Genomic DNA, 18,290 nt, shown 5'->3' with positions numbered 1-18,290 from the left:
TTTATTAAGCACCTACTACGTGCAAAACACTGTTCGAAGCACTGGGGAGGTTACAAGGTGATCAGGTTGTCCCACGGGGGGCTCACAGTCTTAACCCCCATTTTACAGATGAGGGAACTGAGGCACAAAGAATAATAATAACTATAATAATGGTGGTATTTCTTAAGGGCTTACAACGTGCAAGGCGCTGTTCTAAGCGCTGGGGTAGATACAAGGTGATCAGGTTGTCCTACGCGGGGCTCACATTCTTAATCCCCATTTTCCAGATGAGGGAACTGGGGCCCAGAGAAGTTAAGTGACTTGCCCGAAGTCACTCAGCTGACAGTTGGCGGTGCCGGGATTTGAACCTGTGACCTCTGACTCCAAAGCCCGGGCTCTTTCCACTGAGCCACGCTGCTTCTCCAGTATTTATTCACCGCCGATCACAGTAATGGAATGGCACATACGCACTAAACCAAAATGGCTGGCGAAATATATTAACTGTGTTGCCTATTAATAATAATAATATTTGGGGTACTTGTTAAGCGCTTACTCTGTGCCAGGCACTGTACTAAGCGCTGGGGTGGACACAAGCAAATCAGGTTGGGCACAATCCCTGGCCCACATGGGGCTCACAGTCTCAGTCCTCATTTTACGGATGAGGTCACTGAGGCATAGAGAAGTGAAGTGACTTGTCCAAGGTCACGCAGCAGACAAGTGGCAGGGCCAGGATTAGAACCCACAACCTTCTGGGGCCCAGGCCCGCGTCCTAACCACTGCGCAATGCTGCTTCTCATATAATAGTAATGGTGTTTGTTAAGCACTTACTGTGAGCTATTACTCGCTTAGAACAGTGCTTTGCACATAGTAAGCGCTTAACAAATGCCATCATTATTATTATTATTTATTTATTTTACTTGTCCATATCTATTCTATTTATTTTATTTTGTTAGTATGCTTGGTTTTGTTCTCTGTCTCCCCCTTTTAGACTGTGAGCCCACTGTTGGGTAGGGACTGTCTCTATATGTTGCCAACTTGGACTTCCCAAGCGCTTAGTACAGTGCTCTGCACACAGTAAGCGCTCAATAAATACGATCGATTGATTGATTGATTGAAGCCCAATGTTCGACAAGGGCTATGTCCAACTTAATTACCTTATACCTACCCCAGTGCTTAGAACGGCGCTTAGCACATAGTAAACGTTTAACAATACCAGTTATTAAGTGCTTTGCTATTCATTCATTCATTCAACGTATTTATTGGGGCTTACTCATCATCATCAATCGTATTTATTGAGCGCTTACTGTGTGCAGAGCACTGTACGAAGCGCTTGGGAAGTACACGTCGGCAACATATCATCATCATCATCAGTCGTATTTATTGAGCGCTTATTATGTGCAGAGCACTGTACGAAGCGCTTGGGAAGTACAAGTCGGCAACATATCATCATCATCATCATCAATCGTATTTATTGAGCGCTTACTATGTGCAGAGCACTGTACTAAGCGCTTGGGAAGTACAAATTGGCAACATATAGAGACGGTCCCTACCCAACAGTGGGCTCACAGTCTAAAAGGGGGAGACAGACAACAAAACAAAACATAGGGACGGGTGTCACGTCATCAGAATTAACAGAGATAAGGCTAGATGCACAGCATTAAGAAAATAAATAGAATAGTAAAATATGTCCAAGTAAAATAAATAGAGTAATAAATCTGTACAAACATCTATACAGGTGCTGCGGGGAGGGGAAGGAGGAGAGAAAAATGAGAGCTCAGTCTGAGAAGGCCTCCTGGAGGAGGTGAGCGCTCGACGAATGAATGCTCTGCACACAGTGAGCGCTCAATAAATACGATCGAATGAATGAATGAATGAATGAATGAATGAAAAGGCTCCTTTCCTCCCAGTGGCCTGGTCAAGCGGCTCCCAAGAGGGCTCCTCCAGGGGATTTGGGGATCGGTCGGTATTTAATGATGGCATTTATTAAGCGCTTACTATGCGCACAGCACTGTTCTAAGCGCTGGGGGGATACAAGGTGATGAGGTTGTCCCACGGGGGGCTCACAGTCTTCATCCCCATTTTCCAGATGAGGGAACTGAGGCCCAGAGAAGTGAAGTGACTTGCCCAAAGTCACACAGCTCACAAGTGGCGGAGCCAGGATTTGAACCCATGACCTCTGACTCCAAAGCCCGGGCTCTTTTCCACTAAGCCACGCTGCTTCAGGGTTTTTCTGGGGTTTTACAGACTTACGGGAAAATAACTCACTGCGCTGTGGAATGAGCAAAATGGAGAAAAGACTAAGTTTTCCTCCAAGTGAACACCAGCTTAAAACACACTTACAGAAGCAGTGTGGCCTAGTGGATAGGGACCGGGCTCGGCAGTCAGGACCTGGGTTCTAATTCCGGCTCCGCCACTTGCCTGCCGGGTGACCTTAGGCAAGTCATTTCACTTCTCTGGGCTTCAGTTACCTCACCTGTAATATGGAGATGATGATGATGATGATGATGATGGCATTTGTTAAGCGCTTACTATGTGCAGAGCACCGTTCTAAGCGCTGGGGGGGATACAAGGTGATCAAGTCATCCCATGTGGGGCTCACAGTCTTCCTCCCCATTTTACAGATGAGGGAACTGAGGCTCAGAGAAGTGAAGCGACTTGCCCAAGGTCACACAGCAGACACGTGGAGAACGACCTTAGGACGGACTTTGAGTCCACTGTTGGGTAGGGACTGTCTCTATATGTTGCCAGCTTGTGCTTCCCAAGCGCTTAGTACAGTGCTCTGCACACAGTAAGCGCTCAATAAATACGCTTGATGATGATGACAGAAGATGGGACATTCTGAAGAGCCTATGTCCATGGAGTGGACATAAATAATAAAAATAAAAATTTTTATTTTGTTAGTATGTTTGGTTTTGTTCTCCGTCTCCCCCTTTTAGACCGTGAGCCCACTGTTGGGTAGGGACCGTCTCTATATGTTGCCAACTTGGACTTCCCAAGCGCTTAGTACAGTGCTCTGCACACAGTAAGCACTCAATAAATACGATTGATGATGATGATGATGGAGTGGCTATGGGTTGGAAACGACTCGACAGCATTGAAGAAGGAGACCCCAGAGCTTAGTACTGTCCCTGGAACATAGTAAGCGCTTAACAAATACCATTTAAAAAAAAAAAAATCAATCCGGGGAGGTGGGTCCCAAACTCAACAGTTACCAACAAGGATGGGAGGGCGTTCCCAACAGAGAAGCAGCGTGGCTCAGTGGAAAGTGCCCGGGCTTTGGAGTCAGAGGTCACGGGTTCAAATCCCGGCTCCGCCAACTGTCAATCAATCAATCAATCAATCGTATTTATTGAGCGCTTACTATGTGCAGAGCACTGTACTAAGCGCTTGGGAAGTACAAACTGGCATCACACAGAGACAGTCCCTACCCAACAGTGGGCTCACAGTCTAAAACTGTCGGCTGTGAGACCTTGGGCAAGTCACTTGGCTTCTCTGGGCCTCAGTGACCTCATCTGTAAAATGGGGATTAAAACTTTGAGCCCCCGGTGGGACAACCTGATCACCTTGTAATCTCCCCGGCGCTTAGAACAGTGCTTTGCACACAGTATGCGCTTAGCAAATACCATCGTTATTATCGGTCGGGAGAGCTTCTCCGAATTCCTCCACATCAAAACCAACAGGCCTTTTCCCTCCGCCAATTCCCAACTGCTTAGTACAGTGCTCTGCACACAGTAAGCGCTCAATAAATACGATTGAATGAATGAACTGGCAGCCTTCAAACTGGCTCCATCGGGGCGGAGAACAAATCCCCACGAGACGACTGATGGACTCGAAATGGGGACGTCGGGTCTGAAGCCAAACGTAAATTATAATAATAATAATAATGTTGGTATTTGTTAAGCACTTACTATGTGCCAAACACTGTTATAAGCGCTGGGGGAGATACAAGGTAATCAGGGTGTCCCATGCGGGGCTCACAGTCTTCATCCCCATTTTCCAGACGAGGGAACGGAGGCCCAGGGAAGTGAAGTGACTTGCCCAAAGTCACACAGCTAAGTGGCGGTGCCGGGATTTGAACCCATGACCTCTGACTCCAAAGCCCGGGCTCTTTCCATTGAGCCATGCTGCTTCTCTGGGAATCTGCCTCCGGCAGCTACAGTGAGCTCTTTTTGTTCTCTTTTAGACTGTGATCCCGCTGTTGGGTAGGGACTGTCTCTATGTGTTGCCAACTTGTACTTCCCAAGCACTTAGTACAGTGCTCTGCACACAGTAAGCGCTCAATAAATACGATTGATTGATTGATTGATTGATTGATTCTCTCTCCGGTGCGTGTCCGTGCGCTGGGCTCTTGCGGAGATCTAGAGAAGCAGCGTGGCTCAACGGAAAGAGCCCGGGCTTTGGAGTCAGAGGTCACGGGTTCAAATCCCGGCTCCGCCAACTGTCGGCTGGGTGACTTTGGGCAAGTCACTTCACTTCTCTGGGCCTCAGTTCCCTCATCTGGAAAATGGGGATTGAGACTGTGAGCCCCCGGGGGGACAGCCTGATCACCTTGTAACCTCCCCAGCGCTTAGAACGGTGCTTTGCACATAGTAAGCGCTTAATAAATGCCATCATTATTATTATTATTATTATTATTATTAACTTCTCTGTGCCTCAGTTACTTCATCTGTAAAATGGGGATTGAGACTGTGAGTCCCCCATGGGACAACCTGATCACCTTGAAACCTCCCCAGCGCTTAGAACGGTGCTTTGCACATAGTAAGCGCTTAATAAATGCCATCATTATTATTATTAACTTCTCTGTGCCTCAGTTACCTCATCTGTAAAATGGGGATTGAGACTGTGAGCCCCCCGTGGGACAACCTGATCACCTTGTAACCTCCCCAGCGCTTAGAACGGTGCTTTGCACATAGTAAGCGCTTAATAAATGCCACCATTATTATTATTATTATTAACTTCTCTGTGCCTCAGTTACCTCATCTGTAAAATGGGGATTAAGATTGTGAGCCCCCCGGCGGACAACCTGATCACCTGGTAACCTCCCCAGCGCTTAGAACGGTGCTTTGCACATAGTAAGCGCCTAACAAATGCCAACATTATTATGATTATTATTATCTGGGGCCCAGATGAGTGAACCGATAGAGGCCTCGTATAATGAGCCGGGAAGAACCTTAAAGATGAAAACTCTTTTCGTAATCGGAAAGGCAGGAGAAGACCTGAAGCGCTTAGTACAGTGCTCTGCACATAGTAAGCGCTCAATAAATACGATTGATGATGATGATGATGAACGTTTAAAACTCAGGAGAAGGCTTGGAGTGTTACTTCGGCTTCTCACCCCCCAAATTCAAGCATTTGGGCTCCAACTAAAAGAGGCCAGAGTGGAACGATTATTCACGAGGAAGCACAAACACATGAATATATACAAATGTTGAGAAGCAGCGTGGCTCAGTGGAAAGAGCCCGGGCTTGGGAGGCAGGGGTCCTGGGTTCTAATCCCGGCTCTGCCACTCGTCAGCTGTGCGACTTTGGGCAAGTCACTCAACTTCTCTGTGCCTCAGTTCCCTCATCTGTAAAATGGGGATTCAGACTGTGAGCCCCCCGTGGGGTAACCTGATCACCTTGTATCCCCCCAGCGCTTAGAACAGTGCTTTGCACACAAGCGCTTTAAAAATAATAATAATAATAATAATAATAATAATAATAATAATAATGGCATTTGTTAAGTCCGTGCTCTTTCCACTAAGCCACGCTTAATCAATACCATAAGAATAATAATATGTACATTGTGAGACTCTAGATTAAAGAGGGATATTTGTGCACACAATAGGAACTGAGAAGCAGCCTGACCCAATGGAAAGCGCCTGGCCCTGGTGGTCATTCATTCATTCAATCATACTTATTGAGCGCTTACTGTGTCCGGAGCACTGTATTAAGCGCTTGAGAAGTCCAAGTTGGCAACAAATAGAGACGGTTCCTACCCGACAACGGGCTCACAGTCTAGAAGGGGGAGACAGACAACGAAACAAGACATGTGGACGGGTGTCAAGTCACCAGAATAAATAAAAATAAAGCTAGATACACATCATTAGCAAAATAAATAGAATAGTAAATATGTACAAGTAAAATAAATAGAGTAATAAATCTGTACAAACGTCTATACAGGTGCTGTGGGGAGGGGAAGGAGGTAGGGCGGGGGGGAGGGGGAGGAGGAGAGGAAAAAGGGGGCTCAGTGTGGGAAGGCCTCCTGGAGGAGGTGAGCACTCAACAGGACTTGGTCAAAGGACTTGGGTTCTAATCCTGCGCCGCCACTTGTCTGCGGTTTGACCCTGTGCAAGTCACTTAACTTTTCTGTACCTCAGCTACCTCACCTACAAAATGGGGATTAAGACAGAGTCCAATGGACTTGTGTTCCACCTGATGATCTTGTATCTACTCCAGCATTTAGTACAGTGCCTGGCACATAGTAAGCACTTAACAAATTCCGTTAAACAATCCAAAAAAAAAAAAAAATTCCCTAAACCAGATTCTGTTCACTTCAAGTTTCAACGGAATGCCAACCTCCCGTTCTGAACTGCAAATTACTTTTCTAAACCACTTAACATCTATCCTTGAAATTTCACATGTCAACAGCTCATTAATATCTACAGTAAATGTAGCGCTCTGCAAAGAACCACAGATTTTACATTTATTGAGACAGATCGCCGGCATGTAGAAATAGAGCCCCTTCAATTACAGTTTGGCAGAAGCTAACTTTAGTTTTAAAATCTGCCGGGAGGAATTTATGGCGACCCGGCAAGGAAGTGACTATTTTGGATAAGATGAGCTGCTGTTGGTGGTGTTGGTTGGATAGTGTTTATAAATCAACGGGATCGTACTTAGTATCTTATAATGGGCCACTTTGGAACCATCAACCATCATCAGCTGTGGGGTTGATCATGATAAATGCAAATAATGGTTGCAGATTAAAAGTAATAAGTCCATCTCCACAAGGTAATGAAACGGGGAGATGAATGTAAATAACTCCAATTTGGCCTGTGGGTTTGGCACTTCTTTACTTCCCTCCCCTTCCCCGTTTCTGTGCAAGACACTGTATTCCATGACAGGCCAAAATCGAATGAGTCGTTCCTCTGGACTGTAAGTTCGTTGTGGGAAGGGAATGTGACAATCAATTCTGTTCATTCTTTCATTCAGTTGTATTTATTGAGCGCTTACTGTGTGCAATCAATCAATCAATCGTATTTATTGAGCGCTTACTGTGTGCAGAGCACTGTACTAAGCGCTTGGGAAGTACAAGTCGGCAACACATAGAGACGGTCCCTACCCAACAGCGGGCTCACAGTCTAGAAGGGGGAGACAGACACCAAAACCTATTAACAAAATAAAATAAATAGAATAAATATGTACAAGTAAAATAAATAGAGCAGTGCTGGCACATTAATTCATTCATTCAATTGTATTTATTGAGCGCTTACTGTGTGCAGAGCACTGTACTAAGCGCTTGGGAAGTCCAAGTTGGCAACATCTAGAGACGGTCCCTACCCAACAGCGGGCTCACAGTCTAAAAGGGGGAGACAGAGAATTGTATTTATTGAACGCTTCCTGTGAGCAAAGCCCTGTATTAAGCTCTAGGGAAAATACAACAGAACAATGAACAGACACATTCCCTGCCCGCACCGAAAACTTTTTCCCTTTCCCCTCTATGATAATGACGTGGCATCTGTTAAGTGCTTTTATGAGTCAAGCACTGCTCTAAGCACTGGGGTAGATACAAGGTCATCAGGTCAACAAGGTCAACAAGAGAAGCAGCGTGGCTCAGTGGAAAGAGCCCGGGCTTTGGAGTCAGCGGTCGTGGGTTCAAATCCCGGCTCCGCCACTTGTCAGCTGGGTGACTCTGGGCAAGTCACTTCACTCCTCTGGGCCTCAGTGCCCTCATCTGGAAAATGGGGATTAAGACTGTGAGCCCCCTGTGGGACAACCTGATCACCTTGTAACCTCCCCAGGGCTTAGAACAGTGCTTTGCACATAGTAAGTGCTTAATAAATGCTATCATTATTATTATTATTATTATCAGGTGGACACAGTCCCTGTCCCACATGGGGCTCACGGTCCTAATCCCCATTTTAAAGATGAGGGGACTGAGGCATAGGGAAGAGAAGTGACTTGCCCAAGGTCATACAGCAGACAAGTGATGGAGCCAGGATAGAATCCAGGTCCACCTAATAATAATAATGATGGTATTTGTTAAGCACTTACTATGTGCCAAGCACTGTTCTAACCACTGGGACCTGTATATATGTTTGTACTTATTTATTACTCTATTTATTTATTTTACTTGCACATATTTATTCTACTTATTTTATTTTGCTAATATGTTTTGTTTTGTTCTTGTCTCCCCCTTCTAGACTGTGAGCCCACTGTTGGGTAGGGACCGTCTCTATATGTTGCCAACTTGGACTTCCCAAACGTTTAGTACAGTGCTCTGCACACAGTAAGTGCTCAATAAAGACGATTGAATGAATGAATGAATGAATACAAGGTAATCAAGTTGGACACAGTCCCTGTCCCACATGGGGCTCACAGTCTTAATCCCCATTTTAAAGATGAGGGAAATGAGGCACAGGGAAGTGACTTGCCCAAGGTCACACAGCAGACAAGTGCTGGAGCCAGGACAGAACCCAGATCTGTCTAATAATAATAATGATGGTATTAAGTGCTTACTATGTGCCAAGCACTGTTCTAAGCGCTGGGACCTGTATATATGTTTGTACATATTTATTACTCTATTTATTTATTTTACTTGTACATATCTATTCTATTTATTTTATTTTGTTAGTATGTTTGGTTTTGTTCTCTGTCTCCCCCTTCTAGACTGTAAGCCCACTGTTGGGTAGGGACCGTCTCTATATGTTGCCAACTTGGACTACCCAAGCGCTTAGTCCAGTGCTCTGCACACAGTAAGTGCTCAATAAAGACGATTGAATGAATGAATACAAGGTAATCAAGTTGGACACAGTCCCTGTCCCAAATGGGGCTCACAGTCTCAGTCCCCATTTTACAGATGAGGCAACTGAGGCCCAGAGAAGTGACTTGCCCAAGGTCACACAGCAGACAAGCGGTGGAGCTGGGATTAGAATCCGGGTCTTTCTAACTCCCAGGCCTGGGCTTCATCTACTAAGCCATCCTGTTTCTCTGACTCTTGTACATATCTATTTTATTTATTTTATTTTGTCAGTATGTCTGGTTTTGTTCTCTGTCTCCCCCTTCTAGACTGTGAGCCCGCTGTTGGGTAGGGACCGTCTCTATGGGTTGCCGACTTGTACTTCCCAAGCGCTTAGTACAGTGCTCTGCACACAGTAAGCGCTCAATAAATATGATTGATTGATTGATTGATTGACTCACTCATTCATCCATGCATCCTATAAGACGAGCAGCGGCAAGAGCCCGGGCTTGCGAGTCAGAGGTCGTGGGTTCTAATCCCGGTTCCACCACCTGTCTGCTGTGTGACCTTGGGCGAGTCACTTAACTGCTCTGTGTCTCAGTTACCTCCTCTGTAAAATGGGGATTGAGACTTTGAGCCCCATGTGGGACAACCCGATTATCTTGTATTTACCCCAGCGCTTTACAACCTTTTAGACTGTGAGCCCGCCGTTGGGTAGGGCCCGTCTCTCTATGTTGCCAACTTGTACTTCCCAAGCGCTTAGTACAGTGCTCTGCACACAGTAAGCGCTCAATAAACACGACTGAATGAATGAATGAACAGTGTTTGGCACAGATTAAAGTGCTTAACAAATACCATAATTATTATTAACTGGACAAGGTAAAAGGAGCCTATGGTGAGCAGAGGTATTTCAGAAGATCTATATTTCTTCTCAAAGAACTAGAGGATTCTTAAAAGAACTCCATTTTAAAATCAATGCCTCCCAGTTTTAGAGTTGGCCCGAGAGACAGAGAGCAAGAAATATAAATGGCAACCTTTGAAAAGCCCCCCGGTAGCTGAAAAACCCTCTGATCCCTGGGGAGTAGGGGGTTTGGGAATTCTAAGAAAGCCAGGACACAGGAGGTGAAGTATGACATATTTGGTTTATCCACAAACGCAACTGAGGTTTCTACCCTTCGGAAGAACAGAACACTGAACATTTGTCTTTTTTTAAAAAAAAACAGTATTTGTTACCTATTTACTATGTGATATATATATATGTATATATATACACATACATATATATACATACATACATATATATACATACATATATATATTTGTACGTATTTATTGCTCTATTTTATTTGTACATATTTATTCTATTTATTTTATTTTGTTCATTTGTTAATATGTTTTGTTTTGTTCTCTAACTCCCCCTTCTAGACTGTGAGCCCACTGTTGAGTAGGGACCGTCTCTCTATGTTGCCAACTTGTACTTCCCAAGCGCTTAGTACAGTGCTCTGCACACAGTCAGCGCTCAATAAATACGAATGAATGAATGAATGAATGAATGAAGTACTATACTGAGCACAGGGGGATTTACAAGATGGTTAGGCAGAACACCGTCCCGGTCCCATTTAGAGAACTCAGTTTGAGTTCGAGGGAGTCCGATTTCATCTCTATTTTACAGAGGAGGAAACTAAGGCACAGAGAAGTGATTTGCCCGAGAGAGCGGACAAACGGCAGAGGCGGGTTTAGACCCCAGGGCCCCTGACTCTAAGCCCATGCTTTATCATCATCATCATCATCAATCGCATTTATTGAGCGCTTACTATGTGCAGAGCACTGTACTAAGCGCTTGGGAAGTACAAACTATCCACTAGATTGTGTTGCTTTTCTTTTGGCAGAAGGAAGCTCCCCGTTTTTAAAAGGGGGGGAAAAAATAATCACCAACACCCTTCCGTTCCACGGCAGCTCAGGCAGGTTCGAATCCCGGCTCTGCTGCTTGTCTGCCGTGTGACCTTGGGCAAGTCACTTCGCTGTGCCTCGGTTACCTCATCCGTAAAACGGGGATGGAGAGACTGCGAGCCCCACGTGGGACAGGGACGGTATCCAACCTGATTACCTCGGATCTTCCCCAGCGCGCCTGGCAAATAATGACTTAAAAACCACAGTTATTATTATTACCGGTGGGAATCACACAAGGGGGTGGCCTATACTTACGAATCGACATGAAGGACCCTCTGCCCACTCCTGGAGCACGCGGCTGCTATGATGGACTCGGGCAAGCCTGTGGGAAACAGAGCCGGGAGAAACTTTACCTTTCCAAGTGCAATGCTTAATTACACAGACACTTCAAGTTAGCAATAGGCCTCAGTCACAGCGTTCAAAAACGGGGGTCATATTTTCTTATCCTGCTCCATTGAGACGATTCCCGTGAACAGCCAAGTAGAAACTGAAAATTCATTATCATATTAAGGTTAAAGAAAAAAAAAAATGAAGGATCACTGCAGATCTTTTCACCATCACGATTTCCACCGGCCTCAGAACAGGGGAAGCTAAACATTTCCTCTGTTTGGAGCTGCGACGGCCTGACCTAATTTTGTTCATTGAGAGGTTTGAAAAGAACAGAATTCCTGTTACATTTTATTCCCATTATTGTTAATAGTAAGCAGCGTGGCTCAGTGGGAAGAGCATGGGCTTTGGAGACGGAGGTCAGGGGTTCAAATCCCAGCTCTGCCGATTGCCAGCTGTGTGACTTTGGACAAGTCACTTAACTTCTCTGGGCCTCAGTTACCTCATGTGTAAAAAAAAATGGGGATTAAGAATGTGAGCCCCCGTGGGACAACCTGATCACCTTGTAATCTCCCCAGTGCTTAGAACAGTGCTTTGCACATAGTAAGCGCTTAATAAATGCCATCATTATTATTAGTAGTAGTAGTACAAATTAGGTCAAACCAGAACAGTAAATAATGCATTCATTCTTCCTCTAGGAAGTAGTACCATAATACTTACCTGGAGGATTTTTTTTTTCCAATCCAAGTTTCCCAAGAATATCTAATAGCCAAGAATTGGGAGCATCATATTCCTCCAGAACTTTTCCGTCACTTTTTCATTTAAAAGGTTTATATTCCCACTGACGGGACGCGGCCTCCAGAACTTTTCTGTCACTTTTTCATTGAAAAGGTTTATATTCCCACTGACGGGACACGGCTTCCTCTCACCCAAATACAAAAAGTGCAACCATGTAGTGGGGTTGTTTTACTACAGTGAAACACACTGAAAAATCTGGGAATTTTTCCCCTGGGAGAAAATAAAGAGTTGAGTCTGTTAGATCAAAGTTGATTCTATAAACCAGACATTTGAAAGACTTAATACAGTTCTTGGCTGTGAGCCGGCTGTTGGGTAGGGACCGTCTCTATATGTTGCCAACTTGTACTTTCCAAGCGCTTAGTACAGTGCTCTGCGCACAGTAAGCGCTCAGTAAATACGATTGAATGAATGAATGAATGAACATAATAATACTAATGATGATGGTATTTCTTAAATGCTTACTACGCGCCTAGCACTGTTCTAAGCACTGGGGGGGATACACGGTAATCAGGTTGTTCCATATGGGACCCACAGTCTTAATCCCTATTTTAACTGAGGTAACTGAGGCACAGAGAAGTTGACTTGTCCAAAGTCACCCAGCTGACAAGTGGCGGAGCCGGGATTAGAACCCATGACTTCTGACTCCCAAGTTCGGGCTCTTGACGCTGAGCCACAATCATCAAATAATAGAAAGATTTTTCTATACTACCGGTCTCATTTCTATTCGGGGACGTGGGAGTGCACCACAATAGTGTGCAAAATCCTTGTTTGCAGAGAACGTAAGCGCTTAGTACGGTGCTTTGCACACAGTAAGCGCTCAATAAATACGATTGAATGAATGAATAAATGAATGTATCAGTTCTCTGTTCTGCCTTTCCCAGGTGGTTTAGCACAGTGCACTGTAAAAGAGGACGCTTATGAGCATCATCATCATCATCAATCGTATTTATTGAGCGCTTACCATGTGCGGAGCACTGTACTAAGCGCTTGGGAAGTACAAATTGGCAACATATAGAGACAGTCCCTACCCAACAGTGGGCTCACAGTCTAAAAGAGCGTGGGCTTGGGAGTCAGAGGACCCAGGTTCTAATCTCGGCTCTGCTATTTGCCTGCTGTGTGATCTTGGGCAAGTCACTTTGTTTCCTCTGCCTCAGTTTCCTCATCTGTAAAATGGAAATTTAACACCTGCTCTCCATCTCCCGTGGCTCAGTGGAAAGAGCCCGGGCTCGGGAGTCAGAAGTCATGCGTTCGAATCCCGGCTATGCCACCTGTCTGCTGTGTGACCTTGGGCAAGTCACTTAACTTCTCTGAGTCTCAGTTCCCTCTTCTGTAAAATGGGGATGAAGACTGTGAGCCCCCCGTGGGACAACCTGACCACCTTGTATCCCCCCCCCAGCGCTTAGAACAGTGCTTTGCACAGAGTAAGCACTTAACAAATGCCATTATTATTATTATTATTATTACTATTATTATTATTATCATCTCACTAGTCCGGGAGCTCTGTGTGGGACAGGGACTGGGTCTGATCTGATTATCTGGCAATACCCCAGTGCGTAGGTCAATGCTTTGCCCATAGTAAGTGCTTGACAAATATCACCATTATTATTATTACTACACCGAGCCAACTGAAATATGTCTAAAAAAACCACACTAAAAGCCATATTCAACTGCTTTCACTGATAAACTCCAGCATAAGCCACTTCAGAAGGCCCTGATTTTAGTTAGCGCATTAGGTATATGCCAGTCTCGGCTAAAAAGAAACAGAACAACGAAAAACACCCACCTACGGTAAATAATTCAACACTTTTAAATTAGTATTAAATATTTTTTAAATACAAATCATTTAAAATCTAGTATTTGGAAATAAATCTCTCTAAGATTTCAAACGTAAGTAGACCCACTGTTGGGTTGGGACTGTCTCTATATGTTGCCAACTTGTACTTCCCAAGCGCTTAGTACAGTGCTCTGCACACAGTAAGCGCTCAATAAATACGATTGATTGATTGATTGATTCAGCTTTGTTTTCACCAGTGAGCTGCAGCTAGGCTGGAACTTTTGAAGGTTGGGTCTATGTAGATGTCCACCGTATTGGAAATAAAATCCAGTGATGGGAAGTTTCCCGGTGGTGGGCCGGAGGCGGAGAAGAAGGGCAGGGAACAGGGAAAAAATCAATCAATCACTGGTACTTATTGAGCGTTGTGTGCTGAACACTATACTTAGCGTGTGGGAGAGTATTCATTCATTCAATCATATTTATTAATTTATTATTTATTTATTTATTTATTTTACTTGTACATATCTATTCTATTTATTTTATTTGTTAGTATGTTTGGTTTTGTTCTCTGTCTCCCCCTTTTAGACTGTGAGCCCACTGCTGGGTAGGGACTGTCTCTATACGTTGCCAACTTGTACTTCCCAAGCGCTTAGTACAGTGCTCTGCACACAGTAAGCGCTCAATAAATACGATTGATGATGATGATTAAGCGCTTACCATACAATAGAGGAGAGTATGATACAGTGGAATTGGCACATGTGTTCCCTGCCCGTCAGGGGCTTATGGTCTAGAGAGGGAACACGGACATTAATTGTCAGCTGTGTGACTTTGGGCAAGTCACTTAGCTTCTCTGGGCCTCAGTTCCCTCATCTGTAAAATGGGGATTAAGGCTGTGAGCCCCCCGTGGGACAACCTGATCACCTCGTCACCTCCCCAGCGCTTATAACAGTGCTTTGCACATAGTAAGCGCTTAATAAATTCCATCATTACTATTACTACCATTACATACGAATACATTACACGTGAGGAAAAAAACAGTTCCAGAATCTGTACCTAAATGCTGGGGGGCCCCCAGGAAGCCCCCTTAAACACAAAAACACGGTTCCACGAAACCAGAGTGTTTGACGAAAGAGCCCAAAAGGGGAATATTGTTTCCCGATCGGATGTATTAAAAGAACCTGGGCTTTCCCAAGATCCCCAAAAATTGACTCGGGCAGTAAAAATATATTTAAAAAAAAATCCAAAACAGGGATTAAAAAACCCATAGAGGCGACGCGACCAAATAGTGAGGTAAAAGATGCAGCAGGAATGATAGCGCCCAGAGGTAAATATAGTCCTTAATGGTCAAAATGTAAGCTTTCACATTACATTCGGCAAAAAACAGCCCCCTGTGCTATGTTAAATAGATGTCACTGCCGAATGCTAAATTCAAGAGGGCTTTAATCCTTCAACCGAAATCGGTCAAAATCCTTCAAAGGGAAGGGAAGGGGCGAGCTAAAGCCAAGCTAAACTTTGCTGCCTGAAGTGAGAGAGCCACACGGTAAGTAACGCCCACGTTAAAATTCAAGAGTCCTGTCCTGAAAGAACGCTAACCAGAAGAGCGTCATATCGCGTATAAATAACCCACCTTCGAAGCAAATAATATCCCTCTCTGTGGCACTAAAACTTGGCTACGGGAGGCCGGAGCTGGGGGGAAAACGAACCAGTTGACTCCTTTCAAGGATGCAAGAATTTGGCGAATCGGGAGAATGACGAGTTTTACCCAGGAAGATTGACTTGACTGTCTCGGCCTCGTTTTTTTATTTTTTCGCCACAAGCAAATATTAGTTTTTTTGGGTAAGGGCCCCCCGACACACACGCGCACTCCGCAGCTCTGCTTTCTGAGGGAGTTCTGTTAACCCTGAAGAAATAACATTTCAGAAGCTCGGGAGGGGGCTGGGAGATTATGTGGCCAACTTGCCCGGCCCAGATTTTTCTCCCAAAAATCCTCTCAACGCATTATTTGTAGAAAATCGAGGGGCCGGAGCCTAAAACTGAAAAAAAACAGAAAAATCAGGGCAGAAAATAGATGATGAAGTCGATATTTGTCCACCCTGACGAAAATATTCGGCGGAACGACACCCTCGGATGTCCATTTTTCAAAATTCCTTTTAAATCCGAATCCTGGAGGTTCGCCTTTATAATTCCCAACTATAATATTTAGGTTAGTTTTCCGTGATCTATTTTTAAAACTATATTAGTACCCGGAATTGATTTTCCCCAAACACTACCCTTACATAAGATAAACATGGAATAAAGTACTTACACCACTCCCGGCATATCGAACAATAAATAATAGATTCCCCTGACAGGACTCTGATGACCTGGCAAAGCCCGAGTGCTTTCAGCCAAAATCATATGAAACCATAAATCACTCTTTATTTTATAGAACGTTTCAAAATGGATTCCTGCTTTCTACCTTGAAAGTCATTTCATGTGTTATTTATAACCGGGGAAGACCAGAAGGGAAAGAAAATTGCAGGGAACTCGAAAATTTACTGTGACCGCCTTTGTAAAGAATAACTTCTTTTTAGGAAAAAAAAAAATTAGAATCACGGGCAAGCAAAAACTCGCTCCACAACTGGCTTTTAGAAAGACACATCCTTTATTTTGTAACTTAAGCAGCCCCAGACAGAGACCTTCCGCACGGCATTAACGTCGCAAAACTCACTGCCTGACGAAACCAAGGGTGTTCAGTTGAATATTGAATATTTAGATCCCTTTCCAACAGCCGTCATAAAATGGCACTATAAAATTAGGGCCAGAAAGTCACTTTACACTCTAGCGTTCTTGCTTGTGTTGGTCTTTTGTCGTAAATCCCCACCTACTTTCACAGTTCATCTCGTGAGTTTCCTCTTCAGTGGTGCTTTAAAAAACAAAAAAAAAAAAAGGAAAAGAACGAGGACGAGAGGCTAATTCTTAGTTCGCTGGGGAAATGTAGCTGGTACCTCTTTGGCCCCGATTTTTCTGGTCGACTTTGAATCCTGAGGCTCCTTCCTGAGGATTCAAAGAAGGCTTCCTTCTTGATCGACTGACTGATTACTTAAAACTGTGAGCCACGTCTCGTCTTGTCTTATGCCGTCGAGTCGTTTCCGACCCACAGTGACACCCCGGACACATCTCTCCCAAGAAGCCCCGCTCTCTTATCCGCGATAGCTCTGGTAGTGGATCTACAGTGGCGCCTGATGATCTTGCGGCTGTCCCAGCACTCAGTACAGCGCTTGGCACGTAGGAAACACTTAAACACCACCATTATCATTATCGTTGTTATTATTCTTCTGTGGCTACAAAGGAAATGACCTATCGCTAAGCTGTGAGCTCCTCAAGCAGGGAGTGTGTCGACTTTTAGACTGTGAGCCCACTGTTGGGTAGGGACTGTCTCTAGATGTTGCCAACTTGTACTTCCCAAGCGCTTAGTACAGTGCTCTGCACACAGTAAGCGCTCAATAAATACGACATTGATTGATTGATTGACTAGCATTACGGTACTCTCCCAAGTGCTTAGTACAGTGCCCATCCCCCCACCTGCCTTACCTCCTTCCCCTTCCCACAGCACCTGTATATATGTTTGTACATATTTATTACTCTATTTATTTGACTTGCATGTATTTATTCTATTTATTTTATTAATACGTTTTGTTTTGTTGTCTGTCTCCCCCTTCTAGACTGTGAGCCCGCTGTTGGGTAGGGACCATCTCTATATGTTGCCGACTTGTACTTCCCAAGCGCTTAGTACAGTGTTCTGCACGCAGTAAGCGCTCAATAAATATGACTGAATGAATGAATGAATCAATCAACAAATGGACTGACTGGCCTGCTAAATTCTAGGGAATTCATTCAATCGTATTTATTGAGCACTTCCTGGGTGCAGAGCACTGCACTGAGCGCTTGGGAAGTCCAAGTTGGCAACATCTAGAGACGGTCCCTACCCAACAGCGGGCTCACAGTCTAGAAGGGGGAGACAGAGAAGACAACAAAACATATTAACAAAATAAAATAAATAGAATAAATATGTACAAATAAAATAGAGTAATAAATACATACAAACATATATACATATAAACAGGTGCTGTGGGGAGGGGAAGGAGGGGGAGAGGAAGGAGGGGCCTCAGTGTGGGAAGGCCTCCTGGAGGAGGTGACCTCTCAGTAGGGCCTTGAAGGGAGGAAGAGAGCTAGCTTGGCCAGAAGTGGTCGGGAATGTGTCTATTTGTTCTTGTACTGTACTCTCCCAAGCGCTTAGTACAGTGCACTGCACAGAGCAAGCGATCAAACACAATTGAATGAATTACTAAGTAATAATAACAACAATTTTGGTATTTGTTAAGTGCTTACTTTGTGCCAAGCACTTTTCTAAGTGCTGGGGGAGAGACAAGGTAATCAGGTTGTCCCACATGGGGCTCGTAGTCTTAATCCCCATTTTCCAGATGAGGTAACCGAGGCACAGAGAAGTGAAGTGACTTACCCAAAGTCACACAGCTAATAAGTG

The 18,290-nt window shown here is 44.5% G+C and overlaps 1 protein-coding gene across 1 annotated transcript in view; it reads right to left on the bottom strand.

Annotated features, from left to right (window-relative positions):
• Positions 1-18,290, bottom strand: part of CHM (CHM Rab escort protein) — a 125,395-nt gene that overhangs the window by 101,783 nt on the left and 5,322 nt on the right. Inside the window, exon 2 of the mRNA XM_038747921.1 lies at positions 11,122-11,188. Coding sequence (XP_038603849.1) covers positions 11,122-11,188 — 67 coding nt within the window. The remainder of the gene's footprint in view (positions 1-11,121; positions 11,189-18,290) is intronic.

Source organism: Tachyglossus aculeatus, chromosome 6 (assembly GCF_015852505.1).
Source record: "Tachyglossus aculeatus isolate mTacAcu1 chromosome 6, mTacAcu1.pri, whole genome shotgun sequence".
NCBI lineage: Eukaryota > Metazoa > Chordata > Mammalia > Monotremata > Tachyglossidae > Tachyglossus > Tachyglossus aculeatus.
Note: the sequence above shows the minus strand (reverse complement) of the source record. Positions and strands in the feature narration are given on the sequence as shown.